At 46.8% G+C, this 23,888-nt stretch overlaps 1 protein-coding gene across 1 annotated transcript in view; it reads left to right on the top strand.

The window, feature by feature from the left end:
- Window positions 1-15,173, top strand: part of FAM237B (family with sequence similarity 237 member B) — a 28,897-nt gene extending 13,724 nt beyond the window's left edge. The window contains exons 2-3 of the mRNA XM_063924798.1: window positions 12,071-12,464; window positions 14,758-15,173. Of these exons, the coding sequence (XP_063780868.1) occupies window positions 12,089-12,464; window positions 14,758-14,786 (405 nt within the window). The 5' untranslated portion in view covers window positions 12,071-12,088 and the 3' untranslated portion in view covers window positions 14,787-15,173. The remainder of the gene's footprint in view (window positions 1-12,070; window positions 12,465-14,757) is intronic.
- Window positions 15,174-23,888: the final 8,715 nt, after the last annotated feature.

The following is a 23,888-nucleotide window of genomic DNA, read 5'->3' as shown; positions in this document are numbered from 1 at the left end:
ATTTTTTGGGATTCGCTTTGCTTTCCTTTGCTACTAGTTTTTCAGTTTCTACTTTAGCCGCTCTTATTTCCTTTTTGCAAATTTTGTTACATTCCGTATAGTGCTGAAATGACTCTGCTTCCCCGTCAGATTTGTATTTTTTAAATGCTCGCCTTTTCTTGCCCATAAGTTCCTTAATCTTTTTGTTAAGCCACATCGGTTTATGATTTTTATTCTTTTTTTTGCTACTCATAGGAATACATTTGAGTGTATTTTTAGCTAGCAGGAATTTTAGTACCTCCCATTTCTCCGTAGTATTTTTTCCTAAAAACAAACCTTCCCATTCAATATCACTGAAAAATACCCTCATCTTTTCAAAATTTGCTTTGCTAAAGTTTAAAGTCCTAGTTGAGCCAGTATAGGGCTGTTTATAGAAACTGATATTGAATGTGACTATATTGTGGTCGCTGTTTCCTATGGGTTCCCCTACTATAATACCTGATACAGGTTGAGTATCCCATATCCAAATATCCGAAATACGGAATATTCCGAAATACTGACTTTTTTGAGCGAGAGTGAGATAGTGAAACTTTTGTTTTCTGATGGCTCAATGTACACAAACTTTGTTTAATACACACAGTTATTAAAAATATTGTATTAAATGACCTTCAGACTGTGTATATAAGGTGTATATGAAACATAAATGAATTGTGTGAATGTAGACACACTTTGTTTAATGCACAAAGTTATAAAAAAATATTGGCTAAAATTACCTTCAGGCTGTGTATAAGGTGCATATAAAACATAAATGCATTCTGTGTTTAGATTTAGGTCACATTGCCATGATATCTCATTATGGTATGCAATTATTCCAAAATACGGAAAAATCCGATATCCAAAATACCTCTGGTTCCAAGCATTTTGGATAAGGGATACTCAACCTGTACCAAATCCCCATTGTTTGTTAATACCAGGTCTAAGATTGCATTGTACCTAGTTGGTTCCTCAATTAGTTGGACTAAGTAGTTATTAAGTGTGTTTAAAAACATATTGCCCCTAGCAGTATCACATGAATTGTTTTTCCAGTTTATCTCTGGATAGTTAAAATCTCCCATCACTACTATGTCTCCTACTCTTGCTGCTCTTTCAATTTGCTTTAGTAACAATTCATCATCAGATTCGTTGATACCAAGCGGCCTATAGCATACACCCAATACTAACTTTTTTATTCCTTTTTCCCCGCATGCAATTTCTACCCATAATGTCTCGACAGTGTCTACAGTCCCCTCCTGAATATCTTCCCATATATTAGGTTTTAAAAACGGCTTTACGTAAAGACACAACCCTCCACCATTTTTATTTAGTCTGTCTCTCCTAAACAGTGTATAGCCCTCTAGATTGACTGTCCAATCATGAGATTCACCCCACCAAGTTTCAGTAATGCCTATAATATCATACTGTTTGCTTGCTGCAAGTATTTCTAGTTCACCCTTTTTACCAGTAATGCTTCTGGCATTTACATACATACAACTAAGATAAGTATTTTACCTTGCGTTAGGGACATCTTTCACCTTATGTAGCAAGGATGACCTGTAATCGTCATTGGTTAGTGCTTTGGTAAAATCCCTTTTAGTACCCATGTTAGTAACCTTATCGCCTGCTCTTACCCTCCCCCCAACTTCTCCCCCATTTCGTTTACTACTGCCATCCCCACTATTCTCACTGCATGACCCGTAGTTTCTAGCTAAACCCTCCCCCCAGGCTCCTAGTTTAAAATCTCCTCCAACCTTCTAACCATCCTTCCCCCCAGCACCGCTGCCCCCTCCTCAGTCAGGTGCAATCCGTCACGACAGAAGAGATGGCGCCTGACTGAGAAGTCCGCCCAGTGTTCCAGGAACACAAACCCCTCTTTCCTGCACCAATCCCTAAGCCACACATTTACCTCCCTAATCTCCCTCTGCCTCCCTGGACTAGCGCGTGGCACGGGTAATAATTCAATCAGACAACATCACCGCAGTGGATCATGGCCCTCATTCCGAGTTGTTCGCTCGGTATTTTTCATTGCATCGCAATGAAAATCCGCTTAGTACGCATGCGCAATGTTCGCACTGCGACTGCGCCAAGTAACTTTGCTATGTAGAAAGTAATTTTACTCACGGCTTTTTCATCGCTCCGGCGAACGTAATGTGATTGACAGGAAATGGGTGTTACTGGGCGGAAACACGGCGTTTCAGGGGCGTGTGGCTGAAAACGCTACCGTTTCCGGAAAAAACGCAGGAGTGGCCGGAGAAACGGTGGGAGTGCCTGGGCGAACGCTGGGTGTGTTTGTGACGTCAACCAGGAACGACAAGCACTGAACTGATCGCACAGGCAGAGTAAGTCTGGAGCTACTCTGAAACTGCTAAGTAGTTAGTAATCGCAATATTGCGAATACATCGGTCGCAATTTTAAGAAGCTAAGATTCACTCCCAGTAGGCGGCGGCTTAGCGTGTGTAACTCTGCTAAATTCGCCTTGCGACCGATCAACTCGGAATGAGGGCCCATGTAAACCGCCAAGGCGGCACAAGGAGCAGGGTGGCGATGGCGGAAGCCACCAGAATTCTTCGATGGGCGGAGAATCACGTACGAGTACTGTCAGCAGTGTTCATTCCGGGAGTGGACAACTGGGAAGCAGACTTCCTCAGCAGACACGACCTCCACCCGGGAGAGTGGGGACTTCATCAAGAAGTCTTCACGCAGATTGCAAGGCAATGGGAACTGCCACAGGTGGACATGATGGCATCCCGCCTCAACAAAAAGCTACAGAGGTATTGCGCCAGGTCAAGAGACCCTCAGGCGATAGCTGTGGACGCACTGGTGACACCGTGGGTGTTCCAGTCGGTTTATGTGTTTCCTCCTCTTCCTCTCATACCCAAGGTGCTGAGAATCATAAGAAAAAGAGGAGTGAGAACAATACTCATTGTTCCGGATTGGCCAAGAAGGACTTGGTATCCAGAGCTGCAAGAAATGGTCACAGAGGACCCATGGCCTCTGCCTCTAAGACAGGATCTGTTGCAACAGGGGCCCTGTCTGTTCCAAGACTTACCGCGGCTGCGTTTGACGGCATGGCGGTTGAACGCCGGATCCTAGCAGAAAAAGGCATTCCGGATGAGGTTATTCCTACCCTGATAAAGGCTAGGAAGGATGTGACGGCTAAACATTATCACCGTATATGGCGAAAATATGTTGCTTGGTGTGAGGCCAGAAATGTCCCTACAGAGGAATTCCAGCTGGGCCGTTTCCTTCACTTCCTACAGTCGGGAGTGACTTTGGGCCTAAAATTGGGGTCCATTAAGGTCAAGATTTCGGCCCTATCCATTTTCTTTCAAAAATAACTGGCTTCTCTTCCTGAAGTTCAGACGTTTGTAAAGGGAGTGCTGCATATTCAGCCCCCTTTTGTGCCTCCAGTGGCACCTTGGGATCTTAACGTGGTGTTGAGTTTCCTGAAATCACACTGGTTTGAGCCACTTAAAACCGTGGAGTTAAAATATCTCACGTGGAAGGTGGTCATGCTATTAGCCTTGGCTTCGGCTAGGCGTGTGTCAGAATTAGCGGCTTTGTCACATAAAAGCCCCTATCTGGTTTTCCATATGGACAGGGCAGAATTGCGGACTCGTCCGCAATTTCTGCCAAAAGTGGTGTCATCTTTCATATGAACCAACCTATTGTGGTGCCTGTGGCTACTCGTGACTTGGAGGATTCCGAGTTACTAGATGTAGTCAGGGCTTTGAAGGTTTATGTAGCCAGAACGGCTAGAGTCAGGAAAACTGAGTCGCTGTTTATCCTGTATGCATCCAACAAGCTGGGTGCTCCTGCTTCAAAGCAAACTATTGCTCGCTGGATCTGTAACACGATCCAGCAGGCTCATTCTGCGGCTGGATTGCCGCTTCCAAAATCAGTAAAAGCCCACTCCACAAGGAAGGTGGGCTCTTCTTGGGCGGTTGCCCGAGGGGTCTCGGCATTACAGCTTTGCCGAGCGGCTACTTGGTCAGGTTCAAACACTTTTGCAAAGTTCTACAAGTTTGATACCCTGGTTGAGGAGGACCTTGTGTTTGCTCATTCGGTGCTGCAGAGTCATCCGCACTCTCCTGCCCGTTTGGGAGCTTTGGTATAATCCCCATGGTCCTTACGGAGTCCCCAGCATCCACTAGGACGTTAGAGAAAATAAGATTTTACTTACCGGTAAATCTATTTCTCGTAGTCCGTAGTGGATGCTGGGCGCCCGTCCCAAGTGCAGACTTTTTCTGCAATACTTGTATATAGTTATTGCTTAAATAAGGGTTATGTTATGGTTGCATCAGGGTTATCTGATGCTCTGTTGTTGTTCATACTGTTAACTGGGTAAGTTTATCACGAGTTATACGGTGTGATTGGTGTGGCTGGTATGAGTCTTACCCTGGATTCCAAAATCCTTTCCTTGTACTGTCAGCTCTTCCGGGCACAGTTTCCTTAACTGAGGTCTGGAGGAGGGACATAGAGGGAGGAGCCAGTGCACACCAGTATCCTAATTCTTTCTTAAAGTGCCCTTTCTCCTGCGGAGCCCGTCTATTCCCCATGGTCCTTACGGAGTCCCCAGCATCCACTACGGACTACGAGAAATAGATTTACCGGTAAGTAAAAATAAGAATTTACTTACCGATAATTCTATTTCTCGTAGTCCGTAGTGGATGCTGGGGACTCCGTAAGGACCATGGGGAATAGCGGCTCCGCAGGAGACTGGGCCCAAAAGTAAAAGCTTTAGGACTACCTGGTGTGCACTGGCTCCTCCCCCTATGACCCTCCTCCAAGCCTCAGTTAGGATACTGTGCCCGGACGAGCGTACACAATAAGGAAGGATTTTGAATCCCGGGTAAGACTCATACCAGCCACACCAATCACACCATATAACTTGTGATCTAAACCCAGTTAACAGCATGATAACAGAGGAGCCTCTAGAAAAGATGGCTCACTACAGCAATAACCCGATTTTTTGGTAACAATAACTATGTACCAGTATTGCAGACAATCCGCACTTGGGATGGGCGCCCAGCATCCACTACGGACTACGAGAAATAGAATTATCGGTAAGTAAATTCTTATATTCTCTGACGTCCTAGTGGATGCTGGGGACTCCGTAAGGACCATGGGGATTATACCAAAGCTCCCAAACGGGCGGGAGAGTGCGGATGACTCTGCAGCACCAAATGAGAGAACTCCAGGTCCTCCTCAGCCAGGGTATCAAATTTGTAGAATTTTACAAACGTATTTGCTCCTGACCAAGTAGCTGCTCGGCAAAGTTGTAAAGCCGAGACCCCTCGGGCAGCCGCCCAAGATGAGCCCACCTCCCTTGTGGAGTGGGCATTTACAGATTTTTGGCGGTGGCAGGCCTGCCACAGAATGTGCAAGCTGAATTGTACTACAAATCCAACGAGCAATAGTCTGCTTAGAAGCAGGAGCACCCAGCTTGTTGGGTGCATACAGGATAAACAGCGAGTCAGATTTTCTGACTCCAGCCGTCCTGGAAACATATATTTTCAGGGCCCTGACAACGTCTAGCAACTTGGAGTCCTCCAAGTCCCTAGTAGCCGCAGGCACCACCATAGGTTGGTTCAAGTGAAACGCTGAAACCACCTTAGGGAGAAACTGGGGACGAGTCCTCAATTCCGCCCTGTCCGAATGGAAAATCAGATAAGGGCTTTTACAGGATAAAGCCGCCAATTCTGACACGCGCCTGGCCCAGGCCAGGGCCAACAGCATGACCACCTTCCATGTGAGATATTTTAACTCCACAGATTTAAGTGGTTCAAACCAATGTGACTTTTGGAACCCAAAAACTACATTGAGATCCCAAGGTGCCACTGGAGGCACAAAAGGAGGCTGTATATACAGTACCCCTTTTACAAACGTCTGAACTTCAGGGACTGAAGCTAGTTCTTTTTGGAAGAAAATTGACAGGGCCGAAATTTGAACCTTAATGGACCCCAATTTCAGGCCCATAGACACTCCTGTTTGCAGGAAATGTAGGAATCGACCCAGTTGAAATTCCTCCGTCGGCCTTACTGGCCTCGCACCACGCAACATATTTTCGCCAAATGCGGTGATAATGTTTTGCGGTTACATCCTTCCTGGCTTTGATCAGGATAGGGATGACTTCATCCGGAATGCCTTTTTCCTTCAGGATCCGGCGTTCAACCGCCATGCCGTCAAACGCAGCCGCGGTAAGTCTTGGAACAGACAGGGTCCTTGCTGGAGCAGGTCCCTTCTTAGAGGTAGAGGCCACAGATCCTCCGTGAGCATCTCTTGAAGTTCCGGTTACCAAGTCCTTCTTGGCCAATCCGGAGTCACAAATATAGTGCTTACTCCTCTCCATCTTATAATTCTCAGTACCTTGTGTATGAGAGGCAGAGGATGGAACACATACACTGACCGGTACACCCACGGTGTTACCAGAGCGTCTACAGCTATTGCCTGATCTGCTGAGGAAGTCTGCTTCCCAGTTGTCCATTCCCGGAATGAACACTGCTGACAGTGCTATCACATGATTTTCCGCCCAGCGAAGAATCCTTGCAGCTTCTGCCATTGCCCTCCTGCTTCTTGTGCCACCCTGTCTGTTTACGTGGGTGACTGCCGTGATGTTGTCCGACTGGATCAACACCGGCTGACCTTGAAGCAGAGGTCTTGCTAAGCTTAGAGCATTGTAAATGGCCCTTAGCTTCAGGATATTTATGTGAAGTGATGTCTCCAGGCTTGACCATAAGCCCTGGAAATTCCTTCCCTGTGTGACTGCTCCCCAGCCTCGCAGGCTGGCATCCGTGGTCACCAGGACCCAGTCCTGAATGCCGTATCTGCGGCCCTCTAGAAGATGAGCACTCTGCATCCACCACAGGAGGGACACCCTTGTCCTTGGTGACAGGGTTATCCGCTGATGCATCTGAAGATGCGACCCGGACCATTTGTCCAGCAGGTCCCACTGGAAAGTTCTTGCGTGGAATCTGCCGAATGGGATTGCTTCGTAGGAAGCCACCATTTTTCCCAGAACCCTTGTGCATTGATGCACTGAGACTTGGCTCGGTTTTAGGAGGTTCCTGACTAGCTCGGATAACTCCCTGGCTTTCTCCTCCGGGAGAAACACCTTTTTCTGGACTGTGTCCAGGATCATCCCTAGGAACAGAAGACGAGTCGTCGGAACCAGCTGCGAATTTGGAATATTGAGAATCCAACCGTGCTGCCGCAACACTACCTGAGATAGTGCTACACCGACCTCCAACTGTTCTCTGGATCTTACCCTTATCAGGAGATCGTCCAAGTAAGGGATAACTAAAACTCCCTTCCTTCGAAGGAGTATCATCATTTCGGCCGTTACCTTGGTAAAGACCCGGGGTGCCGTGGAGCATCCAAACGGCATGAGAAGGGTAAATTGGGACATGAAGGTAAGCATCCTTGATGTCCCGAGACATCATGTAGTCCCCTTCTTCCAGGTTCGCAATCACTGCTCTGAGTGACTCCAACTTGAATTTGAACCTCCGTATGTAAGTGTTCAAAGATTTTTGATTTAGAATCGGTCTCACCGAGCCGTCCGGCTTCGGTACCACAACAGTGTGGAATAATACCCCGTTCCCTGTTGCAGGAGGGGTACTTTGATTATCACCTGTGAATGGCTTCCAAAACTGCCTCCCTGTCAGAGGGAGACGTCGGTAAAGCCGACTTTAGGAAAACGGCGAGGGGGAGACGTCTCGAATTCCAATTTGTACCCCTGAGATATCACCTGAAGGATCCAGGGGTCTACTTGCGAGTGAGCCCACTGCGCGCTGAAATTCTTGAGACGACCCCCCACCGTACCTGAGTCCGCTTGTAAGGCCCCAGCGTCATGCTGAGGACTTGGCAGAAGCGGGGGAGGGCTTCTGTTCCTGGGAAGAGGCTGCCTGCTGCAGTCTTTTTCCCCTTCCTCTGCCCCGGGGCAGATATGAGTGGCCTTTTGCCCGCTTGCCCTTATGGGGACGAAAGGATTGAGCCTGAAAAGACGGTGTCTTTTTCTGCTGAGAGGTGACCTGGGGTAAAAAGGTGGATTTCCCAGCCGTTGCCGTGGCCACCAGGTCCGATAGACCGACCCCAAATAACTCCTCCCCTTTATACGCCAATACTTCCATATGCCGTTTGGAATCCGCATCACCTGACCACTGTCGCGTCCATAACCCTCTTCTGGCAGAAATGGACAGCGCACTTACTCTTGATGCCAGAGTGCAAATATCCCTCTGTGCATCTCGCATAGAAATGCATCCTTTAAATGCTCTATAGTCAATAATATACTGCCCCTGTCCAGGGTATCAATATTTTCAGTCAGGGAATCCGACCAAGCCACCCCAGCACTGCACATCCAGGCTGAGGCGATTGCTGGTCTCAGTATAACACCAGTATGTGTGTATATACTTTTTAGGATATTTTCCAGCTTTCTATCAGCTGGCTCCTTGAGGGCGGCCGTATCCGGAGACGGTAACGCCACTTGTTTTGATAAGCGTGTGAGCGCCTTATCTACCCTAGGGGGTGTTTCCCAACGCGCCCTAACCTCTGGCGGGAAAGGGTATAATGCCAATAATTTTTTAGAAATTAGCAGTTTTTTATAGGGGGAAACCCACGCTTCATCACACACCTCATTTAATTCATCTGATTCAGGAAAAACTACGGGTAGTTTTTTCACACCCCACATAATACCCTTTTTTGTGGTACTTGTAGTATCAGAAATGTTCAAAACCTCCTTCATTGCCGTGATCATGTAACGTGTGGCCCTACTGGAAAATACGTTTGTTTCCTCACCGTCGACACTGGAGTCAGTGTCCGTGTCTGGGTCAACCATCTGAGGTAACGGGCGCTTTAGAGCCCCTGACGGTGTTTGAGACGCCTGGAAAGATATTAACTGTTTTTCCGGCTGTCTCATGTCGTCAACAGTCTTTTGTAAAGTGCTGACGCTATCACGTAATTCCTTCCATACGACCATCCAGTCAGGTGTCGACTCCCTAGGGGGTGACATCACTATTACAGGCAATTGCTCCGCCTCCATACCATTTTCCTCCTCATACATGTCGACACAACGTACCGACACACAGCACACACACAGGGAATGCTCTGATAGAGGACAGGACCCCACTAGCCCTTTGGGGAGACAGAGGGAGAGTTTGCCAGCACACACCAGAGCGCTATATATATATACAGGGATAACCTTATATAAGTGTTTTTCCCTTATATAGCTGCTGTATTATTAATCTGCCAAATTTAGTGCCCCCCCTCTCTTGTTTTACCCTGTTTCTGTAGTGCAGGGGAGAGTCAGGGAGCTTCCCTCCAACGGAGCTGTGAGGGAAAATGGCGCTTGTGTGCTGAGGAGATAGGCTCCGCCCCCTTCTCTGCGGCCTTTCTCCCGCTTTTTTAAGGAAAAACTGGCAGGGGTTAAATGCATCCATATAGCCCAGGAGCTATATGTGATGTATTTGTAGCCATCTAAGGTGTTTTTATTGCGTCTCAGGGCGCCCCCCCCCAGCGCCCTGCACCCTCAGTGACCGGAGTGTGAAGTGTGCTGAGAGCAATGGCGCACAGCTGCGGTGCTGTGCGCTACCTTATTGAAGACAGGACGTCTTCTGCCGCCGATTTCCCGGACCTCTTCAGTCTTCTGGCTCTGTAAGGGGGCCGGCGGCGCGGCTCTGGGACCCATCCATGGCTGGGCCTGTGATCGTCCCTCTGGAGCTAATGTCCAGTAGCCTAAGAAGCCCAATCCACTCTGCACGCAGGTGAGTTCGCTTCTTCTCCCCTTAGTCCCTCGGTGCAGTGAGCCTGTTGCCAGCAGGTCTCACTGAAAATAAAAAACCTAATTTAAACTTTTACTCTAAGCAGCTCAGGAGAGCCACCTAGCATGCACCCTTCTCGTTCGGGCACAAAAATCTAACTGAGGCTTGGAGGAGGGTCATAGGGGGAGGAGCCAGTGCACACCAGGTAGTCCTAAAGCTTTTACTTTTGTGCCCAGTCTCCTGCGGAGCCGCTATTCCCCATGGTCCTTACGGAGTCCCCAGCATCCACTAGGACGTCAGAGAAATCTTATTATTTATGTTGGTGTAGTTTGGTTAATAGCCTTGTGTTTAAGTAAAAGTATTTTATATTGAATACGGTAGAAAACAGGTAACCAATGGAGGGACTGACAGAGCAGATCAGCAGATAATAAATGTCTAGCGAGGAAGATTAGCCTTGCAGGTGCATTCAGAATTCATTATAGTGGTAAGAGACTGTTTTTGGTAAGACCAGTAAGGAGACAATTGCAATAATCAATGCGGGAGATAATGAGAGCATGGATTAGAGTTGGAGGTGGATTCAGAGAAGTGGACACTGAAAGAGCAATTAAATAGGTAGGATGAGAACCAGGAAAGGGCTGTGTCCTGAAGACCTAGGGATTGTAGTGTGTGTATAAGGAGAGAGTGGTCAACGGTGTCAAATGCAGCAGAGAGATCTAGAAGAATAAGAAGTGAATAATGGCCTTTAGACTTAACAGTGACTAGATCATTCACTACTTTAGTCAGCGCTGTCTCTGTGGAGTGTTGGGAACGAAGCCTGACTGAAGTGGGTCCAATAAGTTGTGTGAGTTAAGAAAGTGTGGAAGATGAGTGTAGGCAAGTCTCTCAAGTAGCCTCTAGGGTTATAGGAGCTGAGAGATGAGACAGTAGTTTAAGAGAGTTAGGGTCAGAATAAAATTTTTCTCAGAATGAGAATTTATTCTTTTTCAGAATGGGAGTAATCACTACATGCTTGAACAGTGATGGAAAGGTACCAGTAGAGAGAGAAAAATTACAGATTTTAGTTAACGTTGGGATAAGCACAGGAGACTTAGCCAGAGTAGAGTAGAAGGATGAGGAGGATGTAGATACTTCATCTTCATTTGTGGGATCAAATGAGGAGAAGGTGGCAAAGGGTACAGGCAGGGAAATGAGCAGGTCATTGACTGAGGAAGAGCATAACATTTCATTTAGGATCTTATCAATCTTTTCCTTGAAGTAGTTTCTCTTCTCCAAACTTTTCTCATAAAGTTAACATCATTTCCATCTGGTGTTAACCAGGAGAGAGTAGAAAAAGGCACAATTAATTGTGCAGGCAACTAAAAAATATTAATAAAGGATTTTTTTAGTGTAAGATATATATATATATATATCTACTATATAGGGCACAGCATAGTATATATATTCACAATATATAAACATATACAAACATATGTATAAGGGATATATATATATGTACAGGTTGAGTATCCCTTATCCAAAATTAAAAATCCCACATTTTTGGGTCCCCTATTGAGACAATGACATATATTATGTGTATATATAGAAATATTACATAGATATATATATATATATATATATATGTTTGTGTCATAATATCAGTGGGGGAACCAAAACTGTGTGATTTTGAATAAGGGGTACTCAACCTGTGTGTGTATATACATATATATATATATATATATATATATATATATTCATATTGCGCCAACCCTGCCGGCACTCATCTTTTAGAATCAACTGGTCCCAGTGCCTGAATCAAAGTATTGCATACAGTACCACTCCAATGGACAAACAGCACACCAAGGACACAATGTACAGTACTTGGACAATAACAGTGTATTCAAATGGTCCAAATTCAAATTTCACTGAAATCCCCTGCTTTTCTGAAAGCACCAAAGTGGAACGCAGTCCCCATACAAGTTTGGAGGTAGCCTACTAATTTCCTAATTCAACAAGCTCTGAAAATGCATAATTTGGGGAATTTGTCAGTGTTATTAGATGCCATCTAAGGATAATTAGGTCCGATCTTCTTGTAAATCACTTTTTAGGCACCAAATAAGATGATATTGAATGTAATCCATTGTTTTTCAGTCTGGTAAGGATGTGTCTCGGGATAGTTTAAGCGTTCCTTTAGTTTAACATGCACATCATACACACTGCAGCTTGTTACGGCTAAAGTCATGGCTTTGGCATCTTGGCTTGTCACTATAAAAACAAAACAAATATTTTAATCCTCAGACCTGCTGTGTTGTTCTTACTTGCAGATCCTTTGAAGACAGGTTATGGAATCTGCAGCGAGCAACTGGTTTCTTCAGCTGATCTGTCTTCTCATGGTGACCTCGGTCTATGCCAGGTCAATGTATCATAAAGAATCCCAAGGACATCTAAACTCGGGAGGACTTGGAGAAATTGACAATGAGTGCTGGGAAGCAGCAACCCACAAGCTGGTGGAGATGAAGAAGCTTCGGGTGGCAGATACGGTCATGGGCTTGTGGGACTTCATGGTCTACTTGAAAGAATCAGCTAATCCAAAGCATAATGCTCTCTTTGAGGGATTAGCACAGGACTTCTGGGACATATATGTAGACTGTGTCCTCTCAAGGTCTCACGGGATGGGCAGAAGACAACTTTCAGTTTATCTACAAAAACCAGTGAAAGGTAACTCCAGTCATACACATCACAACAACCTGGATCGTGGCTGTACACACAGAAAGATATATTGCGCAACTGTGCGATATGCACTATATCGTTCCGTGGCCACATCCAGGAGCATGCCGTCGGCCGCTAGATTGTCTCATCTGATGTGCAGAACATCAGATGTGACATCTCCAATATTGGAGGGCAGGAGAGCGCAACCACGCGTACACATCAGATGATGTGTACGATATGTTGCACCAATCCACGGGATCGGCCAACATATCGCCTGATGTGTACCAAGCCTAAAATAAATTGTGCAGTATTCCAATGTAGCACTGGTGAGTGGTAATATATACCACCCTATTACTGCCAGCTGAAACTCATACTTCAACTTTTGGACACTGTCCAATTTGGATCTGATGTAGATGCACATAGAAAACAGAGAAAATCCATGTGCACACTATATACTAAACACTGCTAATCAGAATATATATAATAAACTCTTCAATCTAACATTGAGCAAAATATAGGGGCTTTGCATAAATTTGGCCATAAATATGGGCCCACCAACCGCGACCATGTGACCTGATCTGGTGGGTCCATACATTACCAAGGCGAAATTAAGTCATCTGGTTGCGGTTGGTGGGACCATATATTTGGCCAAAATTATGCAGGGCACCTCAATTTGACAGAGTTTATTATAATTATTCTGATTACCAGTGTTTAGTATATACAGTGTCCCTCCGGGATTATCTTTTTTTTTTTTTCTGTGTGAAACTACAAGTCTCACCTCTCATTACATTTCGAATCAGGTGTGCAGTCCAGCTTATCCCCCCCCCCCCTTCCCGCCTTGATATAGATGGTCAGAAACTGGGACTGCAGTTGTTTCAATAGCAGTGACATCGCTGGTCCTGTGTTTGTATATCGGTCCACAACAGTGTATTTTGTGCAGGCAAGACTGCATGGAGGAAATTTAATGTCACTTACGTGAACATCAGCCATCTTATAAACTAACCCTCAGGTCACTCAGGATGGCCGGGCTGTTCAGGCTTCCGGGGCCCTCAGGATGGCCGGGCTGTTCAGACTTCCAGGGCCCTCAGGTTATTCAGGATGGCCGGGCTGTTCAGACTTTCCGTGCCCTCAGGTTACTCAGGATGGCCGGGCTGTTCAGGCATCCGGGGCCCTCAGGTTACTCAGGATGGCCGGGCTAATCAGACATTCCGTGCCCTCAGGTTACTCAGGGTGGCCGGGCTGTTCAAGCTTCCGGAGCCCTCAGGTTACTCAGGATGGCTGGGCTGTTCAGGATTCCGGGGCTCTCAGGTCACTCAGGATGGCCGGGCTGTTCAGACTTCCGGGGGCCCTCAGGTTACTCAGGATGGTTGGGCTGTTCAGACTTTCCGTGCCCTCTGGTTACTCAGGATGGCTAGGCTGTTCAGGCTTCCGGGGCCCTCAGGTTACTCAGGATGTCCGGGCTGTGCAGACTTTCTGTGCCCTCAGGTCACTCAGGATAGCCGGGCTGTTCAGGCTTCCGGGGCCCTCAGGTTACTCAGGATGGCCAGGCTGTTCAGCCATCCGGGGCCTCAGGTTACCCAGGATGGCCGGGCTGTTCAGACATCCGGAGCCCTCAGGTCACTCAGGATGTCTGGGCTGTTCAGACTTTCCGTGCCCTCAGGTTATTCAGGATGGCTGGGCTGTTCGGGCTTCCGGTGCCCTCAGGTCACTCAGTATAGCTGGGCTGTTCAGACTTCCAGGGCCCTCAGGTTACTCAGGATGGCCGGGCTGTTCAGTCTTCCGGGGCCCTCAGATTTCTCAGGATGGCCGGGCTGTTCAGGCTTCCGGAGTAGCCATGCATCAGAAGACACAGACACTGGTACTCCCAGATAATGTAAACTACGCTCCCCCATTTTTGGGAGTGCTGCCCACCGCCACCCCCAGGCGGTCACAGCCTTGCACTGTTTGCGATGGCGCAGGATCCGTTTTGCATATGTGCACTCCCCCCACCATCATAGTTGTATGCAAACCATTGGATTAGCGTACAGCTAAGAATCAGGCCCTTAGCGCTCCTACGGAGTGACTCATGGGGAACACAGATGAATATTACACATGTAATTGTTTTAAATGGAATGTGGTGTATGGTGCTATGTTATGGGTCATTAATGACCCATAGGTGTGTTTTTATGCAGTTTTCATCTAAAAAATTGATTTAAAAACAAAAGGTGTGATCCAAAACAATAAGTACACAACTGATATAAAAGGACATTTTACCATCGAATGTATCGGTTTATAATGATTGATCTTCTCTTTTCTTTGGTAGGAGACACCTTGATCAACCCCTGGTTTTAACGTGAGGAGTGAATCGGGAAGGTATCACACTAGGAGGCATTCCATACACGTAGCAGCCCAAACTAACAACGTTTAATCAAGAAGGTTATTTTCCGTCTCTCTGAATATATATTCCTATACCAAGGTTGCCTTCTTCTACTGTTGTTTATAATGTATTTCCAAAAGACAATCTCTCAGGTAGGCCGGCCCATTCCCACCTACACACAACGTCTGTACCATGTCACCAGGTAACAAGAACGCAGTACACTCACATGTTTGTATTATTAGCAAATTTGAAGATCGCTGCTGAAAATTAATTTGTCATTAAAAAAGTAAATAAAGAGCATGCAGTATTTTATCAATATACACAGTTTATAAAATAAATAAAGTTGAAAAATATTTTTGGTATCCAAGGACTGCAGAGACTGTGTGATCCGGGCATCTTTCCATTGCTTTTACAAAAAAAAGATATTATACATTTGTGAATTTTAAATGATTTCTAAATAAACATTACAATGCCAGCGTTAATATATACTGCGAACGCAAGGCGCATCTTATTACCATATACGATAAAAGTGCGCTGAACGTCACAGTACTATATCCCTTAAGAGAAAGCAAGCAGTCGCACACGTAAGCTGAGGTCCAACGCTCAGATATATATATATATATTTGATATTAAAAGGGTATGCATACAATATAACATAGGTACAGTATATCATTGTTTTCTCATACGTCCTAGAGGATGCTGGGGTCCACTTCAGTACCATGGGGTATAGACGGTTCCGCAGGAGCCATGGGCACTTTAAGACTTTTCAAGGGTGTGAACTGGCTCCTCCCTCTATGCCTCTCCTCCAGACCTCAGTTTTAGAAATGTGCCCAGGCAGACTGGATGCACTCCAGAGGAGCTCTACTGAGTTTCTCTGAAAAGACTTATGTTAGGTTTTTTATTTTCAGGGAGAACTGCTGGCAACAGTCTCCCTGCTTCGTGGGACTGAGGGGGCAGAAGTAGGAACTAACTTCCTAAAGAGTTTCATGGCTCTGCTTCTGGCTGACAGGACACCATTAGCTCCTGAAGGGAACTGAACGCTAGCCGTGCCTAGATGCTCACTCCCACAGCACGCCGTCACCCCCCTCACAGAGCCAGAAGTCAGAAGACAGGTGAGTGTTAGAAGACAGATCTTCAATCAAGAAAGTGACGGCTAAAGGTACCGCGCGGCTAGCGGGAGCGCAGCGCGCCATGTTGCCCACACATACACAGGCACAGCAGGGCGCGGGCGCCCTGGGCAGCATGAAACCTATGGAAACTGGCATAAATAAGGGGCATAAGTTGCTGAGGCACAGTCCTACCCCCGCCAGTATAAAAAATGACCTCATAAAAGCTGAGGAGAAACACACCATTGAAGAGTGGAGCTTCCTCCTCAGTCAGCCAGCACACTGCTCGGCGCCATTTTCTCTCTTCCAGACTGCAGAGAAGAACGCTGGTCCTTCTCCACTGCTGAACAAGTATCAGGGTGCAAAACAGGGGGGGGGAGGGGGGGGCACAGTGAATTTGGTGCTATATAATTGTGTGATTAACATTATAAAAGCACTGCATGTCAGTGGGCATTTTGTGTTCACAGACATTGTGTTACTGGTGCTGGGTTGTGAACTGGAAAATCCTATCTGTGTCCTTCTGACAGATTTTACTGTGGGTCTGTCCCCTATAAGTCCCGGAGTGTCTGTGGTGTGGTTGTGCATATGTGTGACATGTCTGTGGCAGGGAACTCTTCCTCTGTGGGAGACATGTTAGGGACACAGAGGTGTAATATGACACCAAGAGCCTGACTGGGTGAAAGGTTACATGGTAGTGTGAATCATATCGGTAAGAGGTTGGACTGAGGGGGTCATTCCGAGTTGTTCGCTCGCTAGCAGATTTTAGCAGCATTGCACACGCTAGGCCGTGCCCTCTGGGAGTGTATCTTAGCTTAGCAGAATTGCGAACGAAAGATTAGCAGAATTGCGAATAGAAATTTCTTAGCAGTTTCTGAGTAGCTCGAGACTTACTCCTACACTGAGATCAGCTCAGCCCGTTTCATTCCTGGTTTGACATCACAAACACGCCCTGCATTCTGCCAGCCACTCCCCCGTTTCTCCAGACACTCCCGCGTTTTATCCTGGCATGCCTGCGTTTTTCCGCACACTCCCAGAAAACGGCCAGTTTCCGCCCAGAAACACCCACTTCCTGTCAATCACACTCCGATCACTTCAACGATGGAAATTCTTCGGTCGGACATGAGTAAATCTACTAAGTTTTGTGCTAAAATACTTAGCGCATGTGCACTGCGTACCATGCGCATGCGCATTTTCGCCTTAATCGCTCCGTTGCGAAAATCGGCAACGAGCGAACAACTCGGAATGACCCCCTGAATCTTATACAGAAAACTGAAAATAATCTGTTGAAGATGTGATTTTTAATAGTTCTGCCTTTCATCCACAGGGACCCCTCTGGGTCACATACAATTTTGCACAAGTAGTACAAACTGATACCGACATGGACTCTGATTCCTGTGTCGACACTAGTGATTCCAGGGGAATAGGTCCTAAGTTAGCAAAAAAGCATTCAAAACATGTTTTAGCTATAAAGGTGGTGTTAGAAGTTACGAAGCCCCCTCTTTTACCACAAGAAGAGGGTTTACTTTAGTAAAGAAGTAATGTAATTTTCCCTCCACCTCAGGAATTGAACAGTCTCTTGGAGGGAGTCTGATTTAGCCTGAAAAGAAATTTCAGATTCCCAAAAGGAATTCAGGCAGCTTACCTTTTTCCAAAAGGTGGGAGTCACCCCGCTTTTTAGACAGGGCCATGTCATAAAAGAGAAAAGGTGTTTCTCCCTGCGCCTGGAATGGCTTCACTTAAGGAGTCGACAGGCACAAGTGAGTGAGGTGATCTATTGATGTGGCCAATGGGACACTACTCAGGTCTACCATTGTCTGTGCGTGGGTGAGTAGTGCTATTGAGAAGTGGTCAGAAAACATGTCATTAGACATTGACACAATAGATGGAGACGAGATACTCCTAACATTAGGTCATATCAAAGACGCTGCTGCGTACGTACTAGAAACCATGAAATATATTGGTCTCTTGGGATCAAGAACCGCTACCATGGCAGTATCAGCTCGGAGGGCATTGTAGATTCGCCAGTGGAATGCTGATGCAGATTCCAAAAGATATATGGAGGCTCTCCCGTATAAAGGTGAGGCCTTGTTTGGTGATGGTCTGGATGCGTTAGTCCCAGCGGCTACCGCAGGTAAGTCGACATTCTTGCCTTATGCTCCTACACCAGCAAAAAAGACACATCACTCTCACAGGCAGTCCTTTCGGCCCAACAAATACAAAAAGGCCAAAGGTTCCCCCTTTTTTTGCAGGTAGGGGAAGGGGAAAAGGAAAGAAATCCGCAGCGTATCCCGGATCGCAAGAGCAGAAGTCCACCCCTGCTTCTGCCAAATCTGCAGCATGACGCTGGGGCTCCCTTGTGGGAGTCCGCTCGGGTGGTAGCACGTCTGAAACTTTTCAGTCAAATCTGGATTCAATCTGGCCTGGACCCATGGGTCTTACAAATAGTGTCCCATGGGTACAAACTAGAATTTCAAGACGTCCCCCCATGCCGATTTTTCAAATCGACCTTGCCAGCTTCTCTTCCAGAAAGAAAGGCAGTAACAACAGCAATTCAAAAATTATGTCAGGATCAGGTCATTGTCCTGGTACCCTTGTCACAGCAAGGAGAAGGTTTTTATTCAAGCCTCTTCGTAGTTCCAAAGCCGGACGGCTCGGTCAGACCGATTTTAAACCTGAAAAATCTGAATCTCTACCTGAAAAGGTTCAGGTTCAAGATGGAATCCCTGAGGGTAGTGATTTCCAGTCTGGAGGAGGGGGACTTCATGGTGTCAGTAGACATAAAGGATGCATACTTGCATGTTCCCATTTATCCTCCTCACCAAGCTTATCTGAGATTCGCAGTACAGGATTGCCATTACAAGTTCCAGACATTGCCGTTCGGACTCTCTACGGCACCGAGGGTATTCACCAAGGTGATGGCGGAGATGATGGTCCTCCTTCGTCAAAATGGAGTCAATATAATTCCTTATCTAGACGATCTCCTAATAAAAGTGAGATCCAGGGAACAGTTGGTGCAGAACATCGCACTCTCCCTGTCAATACTCCAACAACACGGTTGGATCATGAATTTTCCAAAGTCGCAGTTGGAACCGACGACAAGATTGTCCTTTTTAGGGATGATTCTGGACACAGAAGTACGGAGAGTATTTCTTCCAGTGCAAAAAAGGCTCTGGAAATCCAGAAAATGGTCAAACAAATATTGAAACCAACAAGCGTGTCGATCCATCAATGCATTCGGTTGTTGGGAAAAATGGTAGCGGCCTACAAGGCCATACAGTTTGGCTGATTGCATGCCAGAGTATTCCAGTGGGACCTGTTGGACAAGTGGTCCGGATCCCACATGCACCAAAATAATCCTGTCCCCCAAAGCCAGGATTTCGCTCCTGTGGTGGCTACACAGTTCTCACCTACTAGAGGGACGCAGGTTTGGGATTCACGACTGGGTCCTAATAACCACGGATGCAAGTCTCCGAGGCTGGGGAGCTGTCACACAGGGGGAAAGCTTCCAAGGAAAATGGTCAAGTCAGGAAGCCTGCCTTCACATTAACGTTCTGGAATTGAGAGCCATTTACAACGGCCTTCTACAAGCGGTACATCTCCTTCAAGATCATCCCGTGCAGATCCAGTCGGACAATGTAACAGCAATCGCGTACATAAACAGGCAAGGCGGAACAAAAAGCAGAGCAGCAATGGCAGAGGTGACAAGGATTCTCCTCTCGGCAGAAAGACATGTAAGAGCTCTGTCAGCAATTTTCATTCCGGGAGTGGACAACTGGGAAGCAGACTTCCTCAGCAGACACGATCTCCATCCAGGAGAGTGGGACATCCACCAAGAAGTCTTCGCAGAGGTGACAAGTCTTTGGGGAGTTCCTCAAGTAGACATGATGGCATCTCGTCTAAACAAGAAGCTTCAGAGATATTGTTCCAGGTCGAGAGACCCTCAAGCAATAGCAGTGGATGCACTGGTGACCCAGTGGGTGTTTCGGTCGGTATATGTTTTCCCTCCATTTCCACTGATTCCAAAAGTTCTCAAAATAATAAGAAGAACAAGAGTTTGAGCAATCTTCATTGCCCCAGACTGGCCAAGGAGGGCTTGGTATCCAGATCTTCAGGAGTTGCTCATAGAAGATCCTCGGCCTCTTCCTCCTCGAGAGGACCTACTACAGCAGGGGCCGTGTGTGTATCAAGACTTACCGTGGCTACGTTTGATGGCATGGCTGTTGAGCGCCGGATCCGAGCCCGAAAGGGTATTCCCAAGGAAGTCATCCCCACTCTTATTCAGGCCAGGAAAGGAGTAACGTCTAAACATTACCACCGTATTTGGAGAAAATGTGTGTCTTGGTGTGAATCCAAGAAGGCTCCTACGGAAGAAGTTGGGATGTTTTCTCCATGCTCGTGTGGATGCGGGCCTTAGATTGGGGTCAATCAAGGTCCAGATTTCGGCCTCATCAGTTTTCTTTCAAAAACAATTGGACTCCTTTCCAGAAGTTCAGACGTTCGTGAAAGGGGTTCTGCACATCCAGCCTACATTTGTGCCTCCAGTGGCACCATGGGACCTTAATGTGGTGTTGCAGATCCTTCAATCAGATTGGTTTGAACCTCTGCAGGAGATAGAATTTAAGTTTCTCACTTGGAAAGTGGTGATGCTTTTGGCCTTGGCATCCGCAAGGCGGGTGTCTGAGTTGGGTGCCTTGTCTCACAAGAGCCCTTACCTGATCTTCCATGAAGATAGGGCAGTGTTAAGAACTCGTCAACAATTTCTTCCAAAGGTGGTTTCGTCCTTCCACATAAACCAACCTATTGTGGTGCCATAGCTACTGACACTTTCACTGAGTCAAAGTCTCTAGATGTGGTTAGAGCTTTGAAGATTTATGTTGCAAGAACAGCTCGGTTACGGAAAACAGAGGCTCTGTTTGTCCTGTATGCTCCCAGCAAGATTAGGTGTCCTGCTTCTAAGCAGACTATTGTGCACTGGATCAGAGGGACAATTCAGCACGCTCATTCTACGGCAGGCTTCCCGGTACAGAAGTCGGTGAAGGCCCATTCTACTAGGAAAGTGGGCTCATCCTGGGCGGCTGCCCGGGGCATCTCGGTTTTACAACTTTGCCGAGCCGCTACTTGGTCAGGGTCAAACACATTTGCTAAATTTTATAAGTTTGACACTTTGGCCGATGGGGACCTTAAGTTTGGTCAGTCGGTGCTGCTGGGTCATCCACACTCTCCCGCCTGTACTAAAGCTTTGGTATAACCCCATGGTACTGAAGTGGACCCCAGCATCCTCTAGGACGTATGAGAAAATAGGATTTTAATACCTACCGGTAAATCCTTTTCTCCTAGTCCGTAGAGGATGCTGGGCACCCGACCCAGTGCGTACTTTACCTGCAGTTTGTTCTTTATAGTTACACAAGTTGTGTTTCATTTGTTTTCAGCATGTTGCTGTAAATGATTCATGCCTGTTGGCGTGTGTCATGTTGAATGCCATGTTGTGCGGCATGGTTGAGGTGCGAGCTGGTATGAATCTCACCATTAGTATAAAAGTAAATTCTGTCCTCGAAATGTCCATCTCCCTGGGCACAGTTCCTATAACTGAGGTCTGGAGGAGGGGCATAGAGGGAGGAGCCAGTTCACACCCTTGAAAAGTGTTAAAGTGCCCATGGCTCCTGCGGAACCGTCTATACCCCATGGTACTGAAGTGGACCCCAGCATCCTTTACGGACTAGGAGAAAAGGATTTACCGGTAGGTATTAAAATCCTATTATAATATATATGGTTACAGAGTTACAGTTATAAAAGAAGCAGATACAGTTACAAAAGAATCAGTTACAGCCAGCATACATCACCCTGTCCCATGCTCACTGTCGTCTCCATTTTAGAATCTGCACCAACTGAACTTCCTGGGTGAGGGGAAATACCTATATACTGTGTATTGGGGAAAGTTCATGTCTGGGGTTGAGTCTTCTGTTATTGGTCCAGGGGAGGAAGGTCTCTCATTCATTATGTGTTATTGGTCAGTTCATATGCAAGCAACGTCCAGCTTGAAGATGCAATTATAGGGGTTAGCCAATGTTTTTTGCTGCACACATGCTGTCTTTCAGGAAGTTCTTTTGTTCACTTTAGAATGTGGCTTCATATTCATACATTTAATCATAACTAATCGTTGCAATGTGTTACAATCTACCCATAGCTATCAAATTACTCCACACAGTCCCCTGATCATTTTGACACTAAGCATGATATAATTAACTTGTTCCGTTCCAATAATACATATATATCTGATGTTACACTCTATTATATAATTTAATACAAAATGGTGCTAAACATGTTTTGTCTATGTGTTGTATGAATATGTTGTATATGTCTTTGTGGCTTCTCTGTGCGAATGCGTATGCTACCGTATATGCGCAAAACGCACAAACAGAGACCAATCTGTTTGGAGTTTATATGTTGTGTGTATGTAATATTTTTGACTTCGAATATCATTATTCACTGAATGACTCGGAAATCAATTTTGATAAAGTGCATCCATCAACTACTCACAGCTGAGGCTGCCAGTCATGCATTTGCAGTGCATCAGTTCATCATTAGTGATATATGTCTGTCGTTATTTCATGTGTCCAGCCATTAGGCAGTCTAGGCTTTATAACTCTGGTGGCTCTCAGGAAATCCAGCAAACCCCCCACCCCCAACTACAGATGTGTCCTTATTTACCCATCGTGTGTGTGCCATATGGCAGATGCATGGAGCAACTTTTGGACTTTCACATTTTTGCCTAAATCTTGCACCCCATATTGGGGGTCATTCCGAGTTGATCGCACGTAGTAACTTTTTGCTGCTGGTGCGATCAACCTGACGCCGCCTATTGGGAAGTGTATGATAGCATAGCAGGGCTGCGAACGCTAAAAAAAAGTTTCACGTAAACAAGACCAGCCCTAGACCTACTTACCATTTGCAACGGATCTAGCGATGCAGGTCCCGGATTTGACGTCCGACATCCACCCTCAAAACGCCTGCGTTCGCTGGGCCACTCATGGAAAATGGTCAGTTGACGCCCCAACATGCCTTCCTCCTGTCAATCTTCTTGCAGTCGCCGCTGCGACCGCTTTCCTCGTTCCCGGCGTCGTTGCCCGTCGATGGGCAACAACACGTTTGTGCAATGCGCACGTCGCACATGCGAAGAAGTGCAGCATGCGATTGGGTCGGAATGACCCCCATTGGGCGGTATCAAATTAGTAGCGATGGGACTTTGGGTGCGAAAAATAGGAGATTTTTCACCGATTTTTTTTTTACGGGTTTCCAATTAGATCTCCCGTGCAAAAAATAATTTTCTATGCAAAAACACACAGGTTCAGTGATCCTGCGTGTTTCCGCTGCCGCAGACCCGAAAAGCTGGAGCTCATCAGGGATTTTGCTTTGCCTGTTTGAGGCAGGTGAAACAAAATCCTGATAAGCCGCGGACCCCTCCAGTCAGTGCCCTATGCCTGCTGCAGCAGCAGCCAGGGACTGCAGGGAGGTGCACCTAGGAGATCTCATTTTGTGGGATTAAATATTGCAATCAGGGGGCGTGGCTTGGCTGGCAAGTGCAGTAGACGTGCCTCTCCCCAGCTCTCCCTGCACTAGCACTTATAAGGGCTCCTAACCCTATTTATCCACATCCCTAAACGGCCAGACGACACCCCAGAGACCCCCCCTATACTGCTGCCGGCACCTGAGGAACCCACGGAGTCAGGGAGCGCTTTTAAGCGCTCCCGCGGACTGCGGCCTTCCTCCCCAGAGAGAGACCGGGGCCTGAAGTAGAAGCTGCACCCGAGAACGACTTCCCGCCGCGTACGGACATAGCAACGAGACCCCGTCGCTCTCCCCGAGCCTATCGAGACTCACCAGAAGAGAGGAGGGACGGGCCCCAACGAAGCGGTGAGTCTGCTCCATAGACGGAGCTTAGCCCGCGACCGTCGCACCAGCTGCCTGCACGGA

The sequence above is a fragment of the Pseudophryne corroboree genome, chromosome 5 (genome assembly GCF_028390025.1).
Source record: "Pseudophryne corroboree isolate aPseCor3 chromosome 5, aPseCor3.hap2, whole genome shotgun sequence".
NCBI classification, from domain to species: domain Eukaryota; kingdom Metazoa; phylum Chordata; class Amphibia; order Anura; family Myobatrachidae; genus Pseudophryne; species Pseudophryne corroboree.
Note: the sequence above shows the minus strand (reverse complement) of the source record. Positions and strands in the feature narration are given on the sequence as shown.